Below are 13617 nucleotides of genomic sequence, written 5' to 3' on the forward strand. Positions count from 1 at the left end.
TCCCCTCTCATGAATAATAAGTACCCTTTTAACCGGCCTTGGATATCATACAAGGTCAAACTGAGCCATATCAATAATTTATCCTTTATTCACACTTAAAAAAGAAATCTTTTTTTATATTTGTTTCAACAGTCATTTATCCATAGAAGAAGCAAATATAAAACACAATATTAATATTACATTTTTAGGTTAATTAATAATAATATATTCTTTCCTTATCTACCCAAACAAGTACACACTCAGGAATACACACACTTGGGACAGAGGGTGTCAGAACCTGGTCAACCTCCTGTGTACTCTGAGCAGCTGTGGATCAATACCATGTCATCTGTTCACTGCAGAACCACCACTGCTCTACAAATAACAACTAAACAAACTGGAACTGGGCTTATAAAACCATGTGGATGATTTGGGTTTTATCCGTCTATGTTTTGAGATACACCTCAATACAACAAATATGAACAGATTTATGTCTAAATGCATGTTGCTATATCTGAATACAATGTGTGTCTAATGTCTAATTATGAGAAGTTTTATTAATGATTGTATTTTGTAGTGTCCTTTCTTTGAGAACCAACCTCAGGAAAAAACTGATGACCTCTAGGAAGTGAATGTCCTCGTAGGAAACATGTACTAGCCAGATGGCATACAAAATAGATTGAGGATGAACCCTTTCTAATTTGAAGTATGTAGTTCTGCATTATTTATTTAATTATGTTATTTATTTGGCAGGGATAGTGCACAGCTTTGTTCATTCCATCAACTGTTTTTAAAAAAAACGATCAGATATATTTACATGTTCACATTCAATGCAAACTATAACCATGTATGAAAGGACAATGCCTTTAGGATGAGTGCAGTACTACAATCCAGCCACCAGACGGAGACAGTGTTGTGTTGCTAAGGATTAAAAGGTTAAAACAGGAACTGTAGGAATTAAAGCTGAATAAAGTTACATTTTGATCTTCTTCGACTGCTGGTTCATTGAGTTTTGGTCGTGGAGAGACAAGACTGATATGGTTGGATCTGCGCAGTCTCAACTTTCATATTGCCATTGTCATCTTATCCTTTGTGCAAAGCTTGCATGAAGTAGCAAACACTTGAGCATCACAATGCATGTATTGCAATTATGTTGCTGCCTGTCTTGTTCAGGTCTCCCTCGAAAAAGAGATTTTTAATCTCAATGGGACTCTCCTGGTTAAATAAAGGTTTAAATCAATTTAAATTTTTTTTTTCAGTTTTTGCTGTGTGCTCATATACTTATATACATTACCAGGGTTAGTTGGGATTTTGTTTTGTTTTGGTAAAAATGGTTAATTTGTGCTTTTAGATGAGCTTCTTTCCATTAAGCAGAATGAAGAGTTGCTACATGTTGCTACACCAGAGACTCATTTGAGACGAGCAGTGTTAGAAAGCTGTTTTCAAGTCGGACTGTTTCCAGCAGCCTTCAAAGAATACAGGAAGTCACAGAGATCTTTAACATCCTGGTTGCAGGTGATTGATTCACCTCTCAATCCACTTCTCATCCAGCTGCTGCTGCACGAGTGGCCCCAGAAAGATAGACTACCAATCCTGCCATGGAGAAAAGCACACATTGGACCAGTCTAGCGAGTGTGTGGAAGAAAGTTCTGTTTTAAAAACACTTTATTTAGGGTAGTTCAGTTCAATGCAATTTCTAGAAGGAATATTGATTTTGCAATCCTTAAAAATACATACGCAGGAATATCTGGTCGTTACTTCATATGATAGAACATGAAGATGATTGATTCCTTTGACTGAGGAGTCCGCAAGGAAGGTGTCATAGCAGCCTTCAAAGTAAACCAACATAAACATTGAAAAGGTTACAGAATCCAAGATTAAAGTTCAGTCACGGACCCTTGCAATCCATCCACCCTGAGCTTCAGTTCTGAAGTGAATCCTGCGGTGTAAGATTATTGTTGTGGGGATGTTCAGTAAAAAAATGCAAAGTCTGTTGGATCTTGCAGCCAGCATTTCAATTTCAATTGTATTCAATTCTATTTATATAGCCCAATATCACAAATTTAGCTCGAGTGCTTTAGAATCTGTACAGCACACATCCTCTGTCCTTGGACCTTTGGATCGGAAAAGGAAAATCTGGGATCCACTGGATCCCTCTCACAGGATGTGCATTAGTGCAGTAGATGTCATGCACAAAGAATGTTCATAATAAAACATAGACAGACATATATAGATAGATAGATTGATATATATATATATATATACACACACACATATATATATATATATATATATATATATATATATATATATATATATATATATATATATATATATATATATATAGTCCATATTATAAGCACAGAGACTCCGGGGGGAGAAGTTAGTATCATACATTAATTCATACAGAAGGAGAGAGGAGCTCAGTATCCTAGGAAGTCCCTCTGCAGTCTAGACCTACAGCAATATATCTAGGGCTGGTCTAGTCTAAGGCAAACCTGAGCCAGCCCTAACTATAAGCGTTAAGGAAGAGGATAGTCTGAGGCTATACTCTTAGACGTGACTGATGCTGAAGCTGCTTCGACAGGAGAGCAGCTGCATTCGTGAGTGCAGCTCTAACAGAGCAAGTAGAGTGCTTTGCTCGTACCATGTGACCATGGACCATCGCAAGAACAGTTAGATTCACTTGGTACTACAGTATATGATAACCAGCTGTAGGTGATTCTATGACACACAAACCCCATGAGGTCATATCCAATTTACTTTTGATACTTTTTGTTGACAATACTTCTGGTACCTGCAGTGGAGTATTTTCACAGTATTAGTACATTATCTGAATACTTTTTCCACCACTGACCATGTTTCCCTTTTTCCCTTCCTAGCACTGACAATATGTCATGATATGATTGTGTTGTCCATTTGACCCACAAACACACCTCCACCTGCCAGATCCAGCTGCCTCCTTCCACTGGAGTGCAGAGCAGCGTCACTGAGCCCTTTGAAAAGGGATGAGAGACGAGTGAGAGGAGGGGGGTGGAGAGGGTGGAGAGGGCGTGTGTGCATGTGTCTGTGTGTGAGAGAGAGAGAGCGAGAGAGAGAGGGTGGCGCTGCATCAACCCGGCATACAGCAGCAGCAGCAGGCTGGGCTTAGGGATCTATTGTTCCCTGTTTTATTACTGCCAGACCCTGTTCTCGCTCATTAAGGATCCAACAGAGAAAGAGAAAGAGAACGGACGAGGAGAACGAGCGCAGACCTCAGCTCTGTTTGCCTGGGATTACTTCTTCTTGGACGCACTGGTGTGGACAAAGCAGAAGCAGAAAGCACACACACTTCAGCGTAGCTCCCTACCTTGGGCCAGGCTTGGTTTTGATCCCCCTTGACTGCGTTGGGAGCTACGGTACTTGCCGTGCGGGGGCCATGGGGCTGGCCGGCGGGGCGGTGGGGATGCTGGGGGTCTCGAGAGAGGCACAGCTCCCCTCTCTCTGGAGGATAGCGCTGCTCTTCCTCTCCATCTGGGAGATGGATGCACAAACCGCAGTGGAAACTAAACCCATGTACATCTGGCAAACAGGTACGGTCCACCCTCTTTACTATTTCTACAGCTGGGGACGGAGGGGGGTCCTGGAGAGGCTGCGTGTCTCTATAAATGTCCCATCCACGACTACTCTTGCAATACATGCTTGTGTAGCGTAAAGCAGGGTCCAGGGAAGCTGGTGAACTTGCTCAAAGTGTTCTTCTTCATGGTTTTGGTATCTTTATTTGCATTGGATTGTAGTCTTTACTTTTTATGATGTCATCGAACCTTCCTGCAAACGAACGGAACCTTCATTTAAAGCAAAAGTTTATTCCTGGCGCCTCTTCTTCTGCAGACATGCACGTGGCAGAGGTTGATGCATTGGAGCCATCTTGCTACTGTATAGTGTGGTAACATATTTACTGCAGTCCCTGAGGTGAATGTCTCTTTGCCCCCAGACTGCGGGGTGAGAGGTGCGGACATGCGCTGGCTGTCTTTTGGCTGCGCTTCCCCCGTTCTGGGCTGAGGCAGCTGGGACTCCTCGCTGCCCTGCGCTGCTATTGACTCATTCATCACAGCTTGACATATACTGCAATTGATGAGAAACGGTGTGTGCACTGTAGCTGCATGCTCCTTTCCTGAGGGGGTCATACACGCATGCTGTACACTGCGTTGTGCACGCAGCAGGATTTTAGCGCAGATGCAGATGTTTGATTGGTGCAAAAGTAACCCAGAAGAGGATGTTGATGAGCTCAACCAGCGTGTTGCGGAGACAGCAGCTTCACAGCGTAGGCAGCGGAGCAGCTCAACACGAGGCTCCTCGCTGCTGCTGTTTTGGGTGGTGCCTCATTCACCGTGAGAGAGCAGCACATGGTCAGGAGGGAGTGGGAGGGGGGGGAGGGATGGGAGCCATTGGGACAGGGATGCCCTTTGGATGCAGCTGGAGATCAATGTTTTCTTTCACTTCTGTCTAATCTCTCTCTGTTTTGCCGGATCAATGTACTGGTTTCACTGGGATTCTGCAAGTCCCCCACCAGTGGGAGCTGATCAATGGATATAGTCCTGACAATGCAGCTCAGCCCGGGATGCGATCAATGGTGACTTTGGGTGGAGTCAAAAATGTAATCTATACTGGTTAATACTCTGTTTGTAATATCCAGTATATGCATGATGTAATTACCACCAAGAGATACCTGTGTTTGTGTTTAACTGGGTACCTATTTGGGCAAAGTGGAAACAAGAAAGAAGTCATTTAAATGTGGATAATGTTTGTGTTGTGTTTTGACAGGAGAAATACCTGTGTGTGTGTGTGTGTGTCTGCTGTGTATTTTCTGACAACAATTGATGCTTCTGTCTAATCGTCCAGCATTAGTAAACAGAGGGACACCGAGAGCTTGTTATCTTTAGAAAGTATTTAGTGTCTGAACCTACATTCATAATCAATTTGCAGTCAAAATGTCTTAAGACAATTAAAATAGGTCAAACTCTCTTTACATTATCTGTAGTTGTCCTAACATTATGAGTTGCTGTCCTCTGGACGTTATTGTTGTTGACCAGCTTCATGGCTCATACTCTGTAAAGGAATGGAAATCCTCTGGTGTTATGTGCTGCACCTCCCACCGTGTTGAGGCAGGAGGAGATTACGGAGAGGGAAACCAGAGCAGATTGGCCAGACAAAGTTAACCTACATACGGTATATGGACGTGTTTGTGCGTCTGCTCTTGGCTTAGTGCGTCCCTGGTGATAGTCTGGCTAGCGGACCGATGCTGAGATGAACCGTGTTTGAGCGTTTGTGTGTTCTTGTCTTTGATGTGATATTCCTGGAGCCCGATCCTTCCCCACGTGCTCAGCACAACAACGCACCAGGCGTTTTACTCCACCTCAGCACCTCCTGTCTGGGGCAGCAGCAGAGAGGATGTCTGTTCCGGAGAGTGTGTCATATATTGAGGGTTGCAGAGGAGAATTGGCTTAACCCACAACCCTGGTATAGATGGGTGCTGGAATTAGCCCAGTGGCTTCAAATAGGTTACTCTAGTGAGTAAAGCGGGGGTTGGATTCTCAAGGGACTGCTGTTCCCAGCAATATGTGCAGAAGTGCCAAGGGAAAGAGTGCGGTTTCACTGAATGCTTTAAGGAAATATTAGTATTTAATCCATTCAATCCTCCCCTGTGGACGACTACCACGGCTAACCAGGACATACATGCTAAATGAAACAAACAAGTCAAGTGTGTCACATTAATCCTCTGCACTACCTACATGTATGGGGTTTCGTAGCGATGTGTAATCTGGCACTGTGTGTAATGTCTTTTGGCAGCGGACCTGCTGGTATTGTCTCTGTGTCGGAGCACAGAAGGTTGGAGGATTAGATTCATGCTCCTCTCTGAGAGGAGAGTGCAGGTTGATCTCTTGGGTTGCGTCTCGCTGGCAGCTAGACTGGAGAATCGAGCATCTTTGTTGGTTGAATTTTTCATTTAATGGATAAATACAGTTTATTGCAATTTAAGTCAGTAATCTCTGAGTATGTTTCAGTAGCAACTGTACGCTTCATCTTTCTACATCACACTTTAGTACGTTGCACATTTAAGATGAACACAGAGCGAGTAATTGACCTGTTGACATATAGTCACGGTGGAACTAACTCCTTTTACTTTGTATTAGTCCATGCATTTTTTATTTTTAAAATCCATTTTACAGCATAAGAGATGCTTTTCAGTTTTGTAGTCTATTGTGTTTGAAATGTCCCTAATTGTTATACCAAAGTGTACAGTACTTGTAGATCCTCTTTCTAGACTTCTGACCACTCAAAGGTCCTTCACACTACATCATTCACCCATTCACACACTGATGGGAGGAGCTACCATGAAGGAACCACCTGTCCATCAGGACTAACTAACATTCACACACTACAGGAAGAGCCTACGGGGGCAATTTGGGGTTAAGTGTCTTGCACAAGGACACATCGAGATGGACTGGTGGAGCCTGGGATCGAACCACCGATCCTCTGATTGAAGCTTAATGCTCCCTCAGTTCCTAGCAGGAAGATTGTGTCTGTTTTTGACACTTGCACACCTGGTGTAGTAAAGATCGTGTTTGCAGTTGAAATGAAAGTCAGTGTGCATCACTCATGTTAATATGAATGTGATAATCATTTTGACATTTTAGTTTTTAGCTGATGTGGATTCTGGTTTCCTTTTTCACCACTGATGAGTTTGAATTGCTGGTGAAAATAAACTCACCACTCAATGACAAATGAGGGCATATTCATAGCTAATCTTTATAGCATTACTGACCGAAATCATCAACAAGAGGAGCGTTTGTCCAAAATATATTTTTGGGGAGGGCTGACACAGTAGAAAAATACAAAATACTTTGAAGTATGTGCTGGAGAATGGCAGTTGTCACTGCTGATAGAGAGGGCGGATACTCACGTGTACTGATGTGCATTTTCCTCGTCACATCGTATCTTTGCAACCAGACGCCAACGCGGCGCTGCCCGGTGCCGGTTGGGTGTCATGGTGCAGAGACCGGAAAACAAACATTGGAAACACATTTAAACGTGTAAAATAAAGATCACATGTGAAACTGGAATACTGATAAGTATGAATATTTAGCCAGAGCATCGCAGAGCGATGAAGAAACACATCTCACTAATACGTGGACACGGAGAAACAAACCCTGAGCTGTATCCTATTTGAGTGAAATAATCTGTTGTACACTCTCACTCTACAATCACAGTTTACAGATCAACTTCATGCTTCAACTTTAATCTGCTGTACTTACTGTTATTAAATTGCAAAGAGATTTCTTGTAAATCCACTTTAAACAGCACAGGGAATGAATGAAGGCAGCGTCACATCTTTTGTGTGCAGATGAAACAACGGAACGTATCCAGCCTGGAGTTTGTCATTGCAATGAAATAATGGCAGCATTTGCATTGAGGTTGCGTGCACGATTTAACTCTTGAAACTCTTTATCGCCTCCCACATTGTCAACGATTTCATTGCAGAAATGCAATCTATTGCATTACAGATGAATTTGTCATCAAAATTCTCATTTTGTGACAACTCAAGACATTCAAAGCCAATTTGAACCTGAAGATCAAAGTTCTCAGTGTCTCTCATGTTGAGGGTAAGCCATGCGTCATATTGTGGCTCATTATAGACCACTCCAGTCCTGCTGCAATGCATATAGTCAAGAATTATTTGATTTGATTTGATTCAAAGGCTGATAACCCGGTTTTGTCTCTGAACACTTTCAGGGCGTTTATTGATCTTGTCACTGCACCCTGGCCCCATCACCGCCACACAGCGACCCCACAAGGCTCGACACTTCTTGGTACAGAGCCGGACAACAAAAGTCTTTGCAGAGCCGAACAAGCCGGAGCAACGACTGATGGTAATTAGTGGGGCAGTGTCCCTGTGAAGAGCCAGTCAGCTTCAGAAGGAGCGGATGAATGGAGGCTCTTTAGGCTGTTTAGAGCTCCCAGAGAACAACAGAGGCTCTGCATTGTCCTCCTGCAGCGTGCGGCTCCGTTCAGCCTGTCTGCCGCAGATGCTCACGTCCATGTGCTGCACAAAAGAAAGAAGAGGCTTCACCTCAAGTCACATGACCCACTCTTTGTTCTTCCTCCGATGTCCTCATAGCACCCCCCCCCTCTGCCCCAACACCGTCACCACCCTCTCCCTTTCTCTCAGCGACCTTTAACCCCGGGGCTGAGAGGGTCTCCAGAGGGTATCAGCAGTGAAAAGGAGGCGGGTGAAATACGGCAGCTACTGCAGATCAAGTGTCAAGTGCTTAATTCAGCCATTTACACCAGTAAATATAATAAGCTGGTGAAGTGGAGGTCGACTGATTTAGTTGTTTTTTTACCACCTGATAGTGGTATCGATACTCAAGGTGCACAATGTGAATATTTAAAGCTGAACTGATTCATATTTGTTAGGGCTGTAACAAATGTTGGCTTTTTTCAATTTGGGTTTTCGAATGATGCATTACTTTTTACATCACTATTGCATCACTATTACATCACTATTACACAGCAGCACTATAATCTAGTCTCCAAATAGCATAATACTAATACTATTAGCATAGCAGTGTAATATGAGTCACACTGACAAAGAGAATTACAAATAACTCTGCAGGCTTTAAACATATGCTATTGTTTATTGCTTTGGTTTTTAAGAGCACATTTTTATGGTTTTGTTCATTCTCACTAATATATGTCTCAGTACTTAAATTGCCTTGAGCTGTATTTCAGTACGATCGTGAGGAGCTGACTTTCCTTGTTTCATTTTTAGGAGGCTTTCTAGTTTTCCTCCATTACATTATGAAATACATGATTTGACTGTTTACCTTATAGACTCTAGAGAACCAGCACAAAAGTAAAGCAGTGAGTTCAAGTCAAACAGTCGTGTGGAGACGTGTCTTACTGTCATAAAGCTCTTTCAGATCTCAGAAAGAAACTTCACTCAAAGGGTCATTTTTCTGAATGACAAAGTTGTGTTATTGTGTGATGCGTCTTTGTCTTGATACTTTTCATTCCCATCATAGTTCAACACTTCTGAAGTTGTGCATGTCAGAGTGCATCAGGTTTAACTATCAGGAGTCACTGTCCTTTATCAATAAAGTTATCTGAATCTTACATTTCCCAAAACAGTTGTATTGTTCATAATGTTGTTTTACATTTTCTTTAATTGAAAATTAAATTTCATAGTTTTTATTAAGATAAAGGACATCTTTTGTTTGCAATTACATATTAACAAGCGGCATTGTCAGAGATGTGTAATAAAAACCAGAATAATATACACAAATCAAGTGTATACCGTCGTGTTACTTTGGATTCAACCTGTTTTACTTTCATAAAGACTGACAAAAGCAACAATTACAAACATCCGTTCAAAATGAAATCATACCAAGTCGTTCCACATTTATAACTCCAGGTATTGATGGAAGTGAGTTTCTGTGTGTAACGTTACCTTTTAAAATGGCGTTTATCTGAAAAGCGTTGCTCTCGTCTGGCTCTATTATACGTAGTCTGCCTAGCCTCTGCGCTTCCAACTCTACATGTATGTATCAGGCACTTCTTTCATGCTGTAAGATAATGCTGTAGAGCTGCAACGATTAATCAATTAGTTGTCAACTATTTTGATTATCAATTCATTTGTTTGAATGTTTTAAAGAAATAATAGTCAAAGTTCTCTGATTCTAACTTCATGAATGTCAATATTTTATAGTTTCTTTACTCCTCTCTGACATGAACTGAATATAGTTGAGTAGTAGACAAAAACAGACATTTGAGGATGTCATCTTGGGATTTGGGAAACAGTGATTAGCATGTTCTGATATTTTAAATATCAAACATTTAATCAACAAAATAATCGATGCCTGATTGACAAAGAATGATTGTTGCTGTACACACAGACACACAGTGTGTTCACATCCCACGTCCTACCAACAGTCCGCAGTAGTTTATTTAAATGTTTGAATACTTCTCCCACCTCTGCTATTTTAAAATTCTTGATCCTTACCATGAGGTGTTTTTTTTCGGAGCATTTTTCTAACTTTTATTAAAACCCACGCGCCTCGGACGCATCAGTGACTCGCTCCACTTTAGATCATGTCGACAGCTCGTTGTAAAATCTATAATCTTGTAATTTCACTGTGGTAGAAAGCAACCGTGCTTCCTAAAATGTCAGACTCCTCTGATGGAACTCGATGTACGTATAGCAGCATGTGGGATGAAAACCTGCCTTCTTTTGTTGTTGTAATTTTGATGTTGAGAACCGCTTTCAATGAAAACATATGGATGTTCACAAGTGATTAAAAGGCGTTGCTTGTGTTGAACAGACACTTGAGTGTGAGATTGGCCTGTGCAGACGGAGCTGGAGGAGTGCTATCAAGGCATAATGGAGGCGGGGGAAATTATTTCTGTTTTCCCTGGGATTCATCAAGTGCCAAATTGCAGCCATTATTCTGTGTGGGCTTGAAGAAGCTGCATCCAGCTGTTCAATTCTGCCTGGCAGGCCATCCCAGGTGGAGGAGGGGTGTGTGTGTATCTCACACACACACACACACACACACACACACACACACACACACACACACACACACACACACAGGTGCACGTACACACCACCACTCTACTGAACTCTGTGCTGTGTCTTTGTCATTATCTCAGCCGTCTGCTCTCTCTAATCATCCCTGTAATTCCCATTAACAATAATGCTCTCGTGTTCCTGCTTTTTAGTGAAAAAAATAATTTATAATCAGGTAGTTTAGCATCTCAACGCCCTCACAAAAGCTGAATGACAGTGCGTTCGTCTCGCACCCTCCTCCTTTCTACATGATGCTATTTCTTTTATTTCTCACCCACACAAATAGCTACAGCAACAGCATTCACTTCCACACACAGGGCTGGGCTTTGCCTCAGTGTGTGTGTGCTGTGCGCCTCATTACTCTTAGTGAGGGGGTTGACAGTGGGGGAGGAGTGTTGCTGTCAGCGTCCCACCTGCAGGCAGCGGACACGGGGAGGCTGAGTAATTACATGGGAGCGGGGTTTGTTCGATCCGGGTGCGACTCCACTGCATGGCTGCCACCTTGTACCTTAACTGACAAGAGGCCAATGCAGACAAAAAACACACTCCGGTGTGGCTGATGGATGGGTTTACAGATGTGTGGGGCTGGCACCGGCCAGGTATTAACACAGTGACATGTCTTGAGAGTGGCTGGCAGCGTTCACTACATCCACAATATGAAAGTGTTAAGTAGGACCAACACTAGAGTCTAAGTTCATGTTAAAGAATGGCTGTAATTAGAGTTTTTCACGGTGTGGCGTTAAAATCAAAAGATTGCTCATGAATATTCAAATAAACAGGGTTCCTCCTCTGGGGAGCATTCATGTTGCTCAGCAAATTTAAAAGAAATGGGTTGTTAAAATCTCCTGTAGACGAGAGGAAGTATTGGTGGAACTAATTAAACAGTCAGGAAGTAAAATAATAGGAGCCATGCTCTGTTATCATGAATATCCATTGCAAATGTATTGAAAATGTGGCCATTAGTTTTTGAGTACCTTGTCATGGGTAAATGTAACCTGCGTTACGCCCAACACCAGACTGCTACTCCGCTATGTGAGAGCTGGCATCAGCCCACACTGACGATAACTGCACTCAACTCCATACATATCAAATAAAAACAACAACAGAAAAGTGATTTCAGAGAAGGGTCCACAATATGCATTTGAAGATAAAGATAGAAGCGATAGCCTACAGATTCACAGTGGAACCACAGCACCGCCTGACACTCACGACAGAAGACGATCACATGAACAACATGTTCCTGTGAGCCGGGTCGGTGGTCATATCACTCCTGCACTCTTTTAAAAGCAAAAGCAGCATGTGTATTCATTCAGTGTACCTGCAGTAGCTAGAGACGTGCTAACACTGGTTAATGATGTGCAAACAAACATCTTTGTTTAACCATGCCTAGCTCCAACTCCACAGAACCAGCCTGAAAAGGAAGAAGGTCTGAAATGATTGCATGTGAGTGTCGCTGTCGGGTCCTGGTCAAAGCTGGCAGTCTGCATTTGAGGGGCGAGATTTAGCAAATCATTTACTTTGGACTACTTGTGGCCTGAGAGGAAATGTCAGGTGAATCCAGAACATCTTTAGGGATCTTTGGGGTACCTTGTCATAGAATGTATTGGTCATGGGTACATTTTGGCCTGATTATTAAGACAATAACCACAATCGTTAGGGGTCATCCTGTAGGTACCATGAGCATACGCAACAAATATCGAAGTCAATATCTTGCTTTGAACCAACATGTTGGATGGACAGATGGATCAACCTCACCACTCTTACACCCTGCTTATGTACGAGTCGTTGGTTGCATCAGGGCTCTCTAGATTATCTTTAATAATGCAATCAGGGACTCAATCACAAACCCCATGCTATTTTCTTGGGAAACACGAAGTGCAGCTACAGTGTGTTTTTAGAGCTTTATCACTAAAAAACACCTGCCCACCGAGGCTGAAAAAGACTGAGAGCAGTGAATAGACATCCGGTGGCGAACATGAATTTCAGTCTGAAAGGTGATGGTAATCTATCTAGTTTTTGAGAGATTTCAAACAAATGTCGATTTGCTGGTGGCGCTAGATGTAGATCCAGGAAAGTCCTTAGGATACTTCCTCTGGAAACCATGTCATGCACCTTTTATGCCAACACAGCAACCATATTTTTTTAATATTTCATAGGATAGAGTGAAAGTCAGGGGATCACCAGAGTCATCAAGGTGACCATGAACCAAATTCAGTGACAACCCATCGAAGCTTTTTCAGACTGGACCAAAGATTGACTGAAAGACCAACATGACCAGAGGCACACTGCTAGCATGGCAAATATAACCACCGGAGAAGAAAAGAGAATATTATGGGGACTTTTGTTTGATTAAAACAAAATAAAATGTACAAAAAGATGTCCGGCATATGGGACACACTACCCGATACGCTGTCCCGGCCCGTTCCAGTAAGCAATTACTTTTTGAGGGTGGAAGTCCAATGAGTACAGAATTGAGAGAGTACTAATGTAGCTCCAGTTTGGTGTCCTATTTCTTTGATTTCCAGTCACTATAATCTGTGTAATTAGTCTTCAGAGTGATCATGGATCCTCGATGTCGTCAGCATAAGACGGCAGACCTAAACATGAACATGAAGAGATATGAATGGAGGTATGTGGGCAAGATGGTTGAATGCCAAGCAACTTGTTGTGTGTTGGTGCAGCCAATGGTCCAGAACAATAGCCGTCCAACTAACCCCATTAAAGTGCTTAGCGAAGTCTTCCTGCTCTCAGCTAAACCCTTGTTTCCCTCTGACTTTATTCATGCTCCCTATGCGCCTTTATTTGCACTGGAAACGTGCCGGGGGATTGGCCTAAGCAGCATAATGAGCTTTTCATCAGCCTGCTTCTTCCTCTCCATGCCATCCTCTATTTAGCACTTACCTCCAGCTAAACCGTATCTCAAGGATCAGATGCACAATACAATTCAGCAGTAGCTCACTGTAACACAAGAAAAACATAACAAACACAACTAAAACAGTAGTACATTCCTGTAGTGCCGTTTTTTAATT

At 42.4% G+C, this 13617-nt stretch overlaps 1 protein-coding gene across 1 annotated transcript in view; it reads left to right on the plus strand.

Annotated features, from left to right (window-relative positions):
- Positions 1-3397: 3397 nt before the first annotated feature.
- thsd7aa (thrombospondin, type I, domain containing 7Aa) overlaps positions 3398-13617 on the plus strand; it is a gene marked incomplete at both ends in the record, with an annotated part of 136827 nt that continues 126607 nt past the window's right edge. Inside the window, one exon of the mRNA XM_079232232.1 lies at positions 3398-3551. Coding sequence (XP_079088358.1) covers positions 3398-3551 — 154 coding nt within the window. The remainder of the gene's footprint in view (positions 3552-13617) is intronic.

Source organism: Taurulus bubalis (genome assembly GCF_910589615.1).
Source record: "Taurulus bubalis genome assembly, chromosome: 16".
Classification (NCBI taxonomy): Eukaryota; Metazoa; Chordata; class Actinopteri; order Perciformes; family Cottidae; genus Taurulus; species Taurulus bubalis.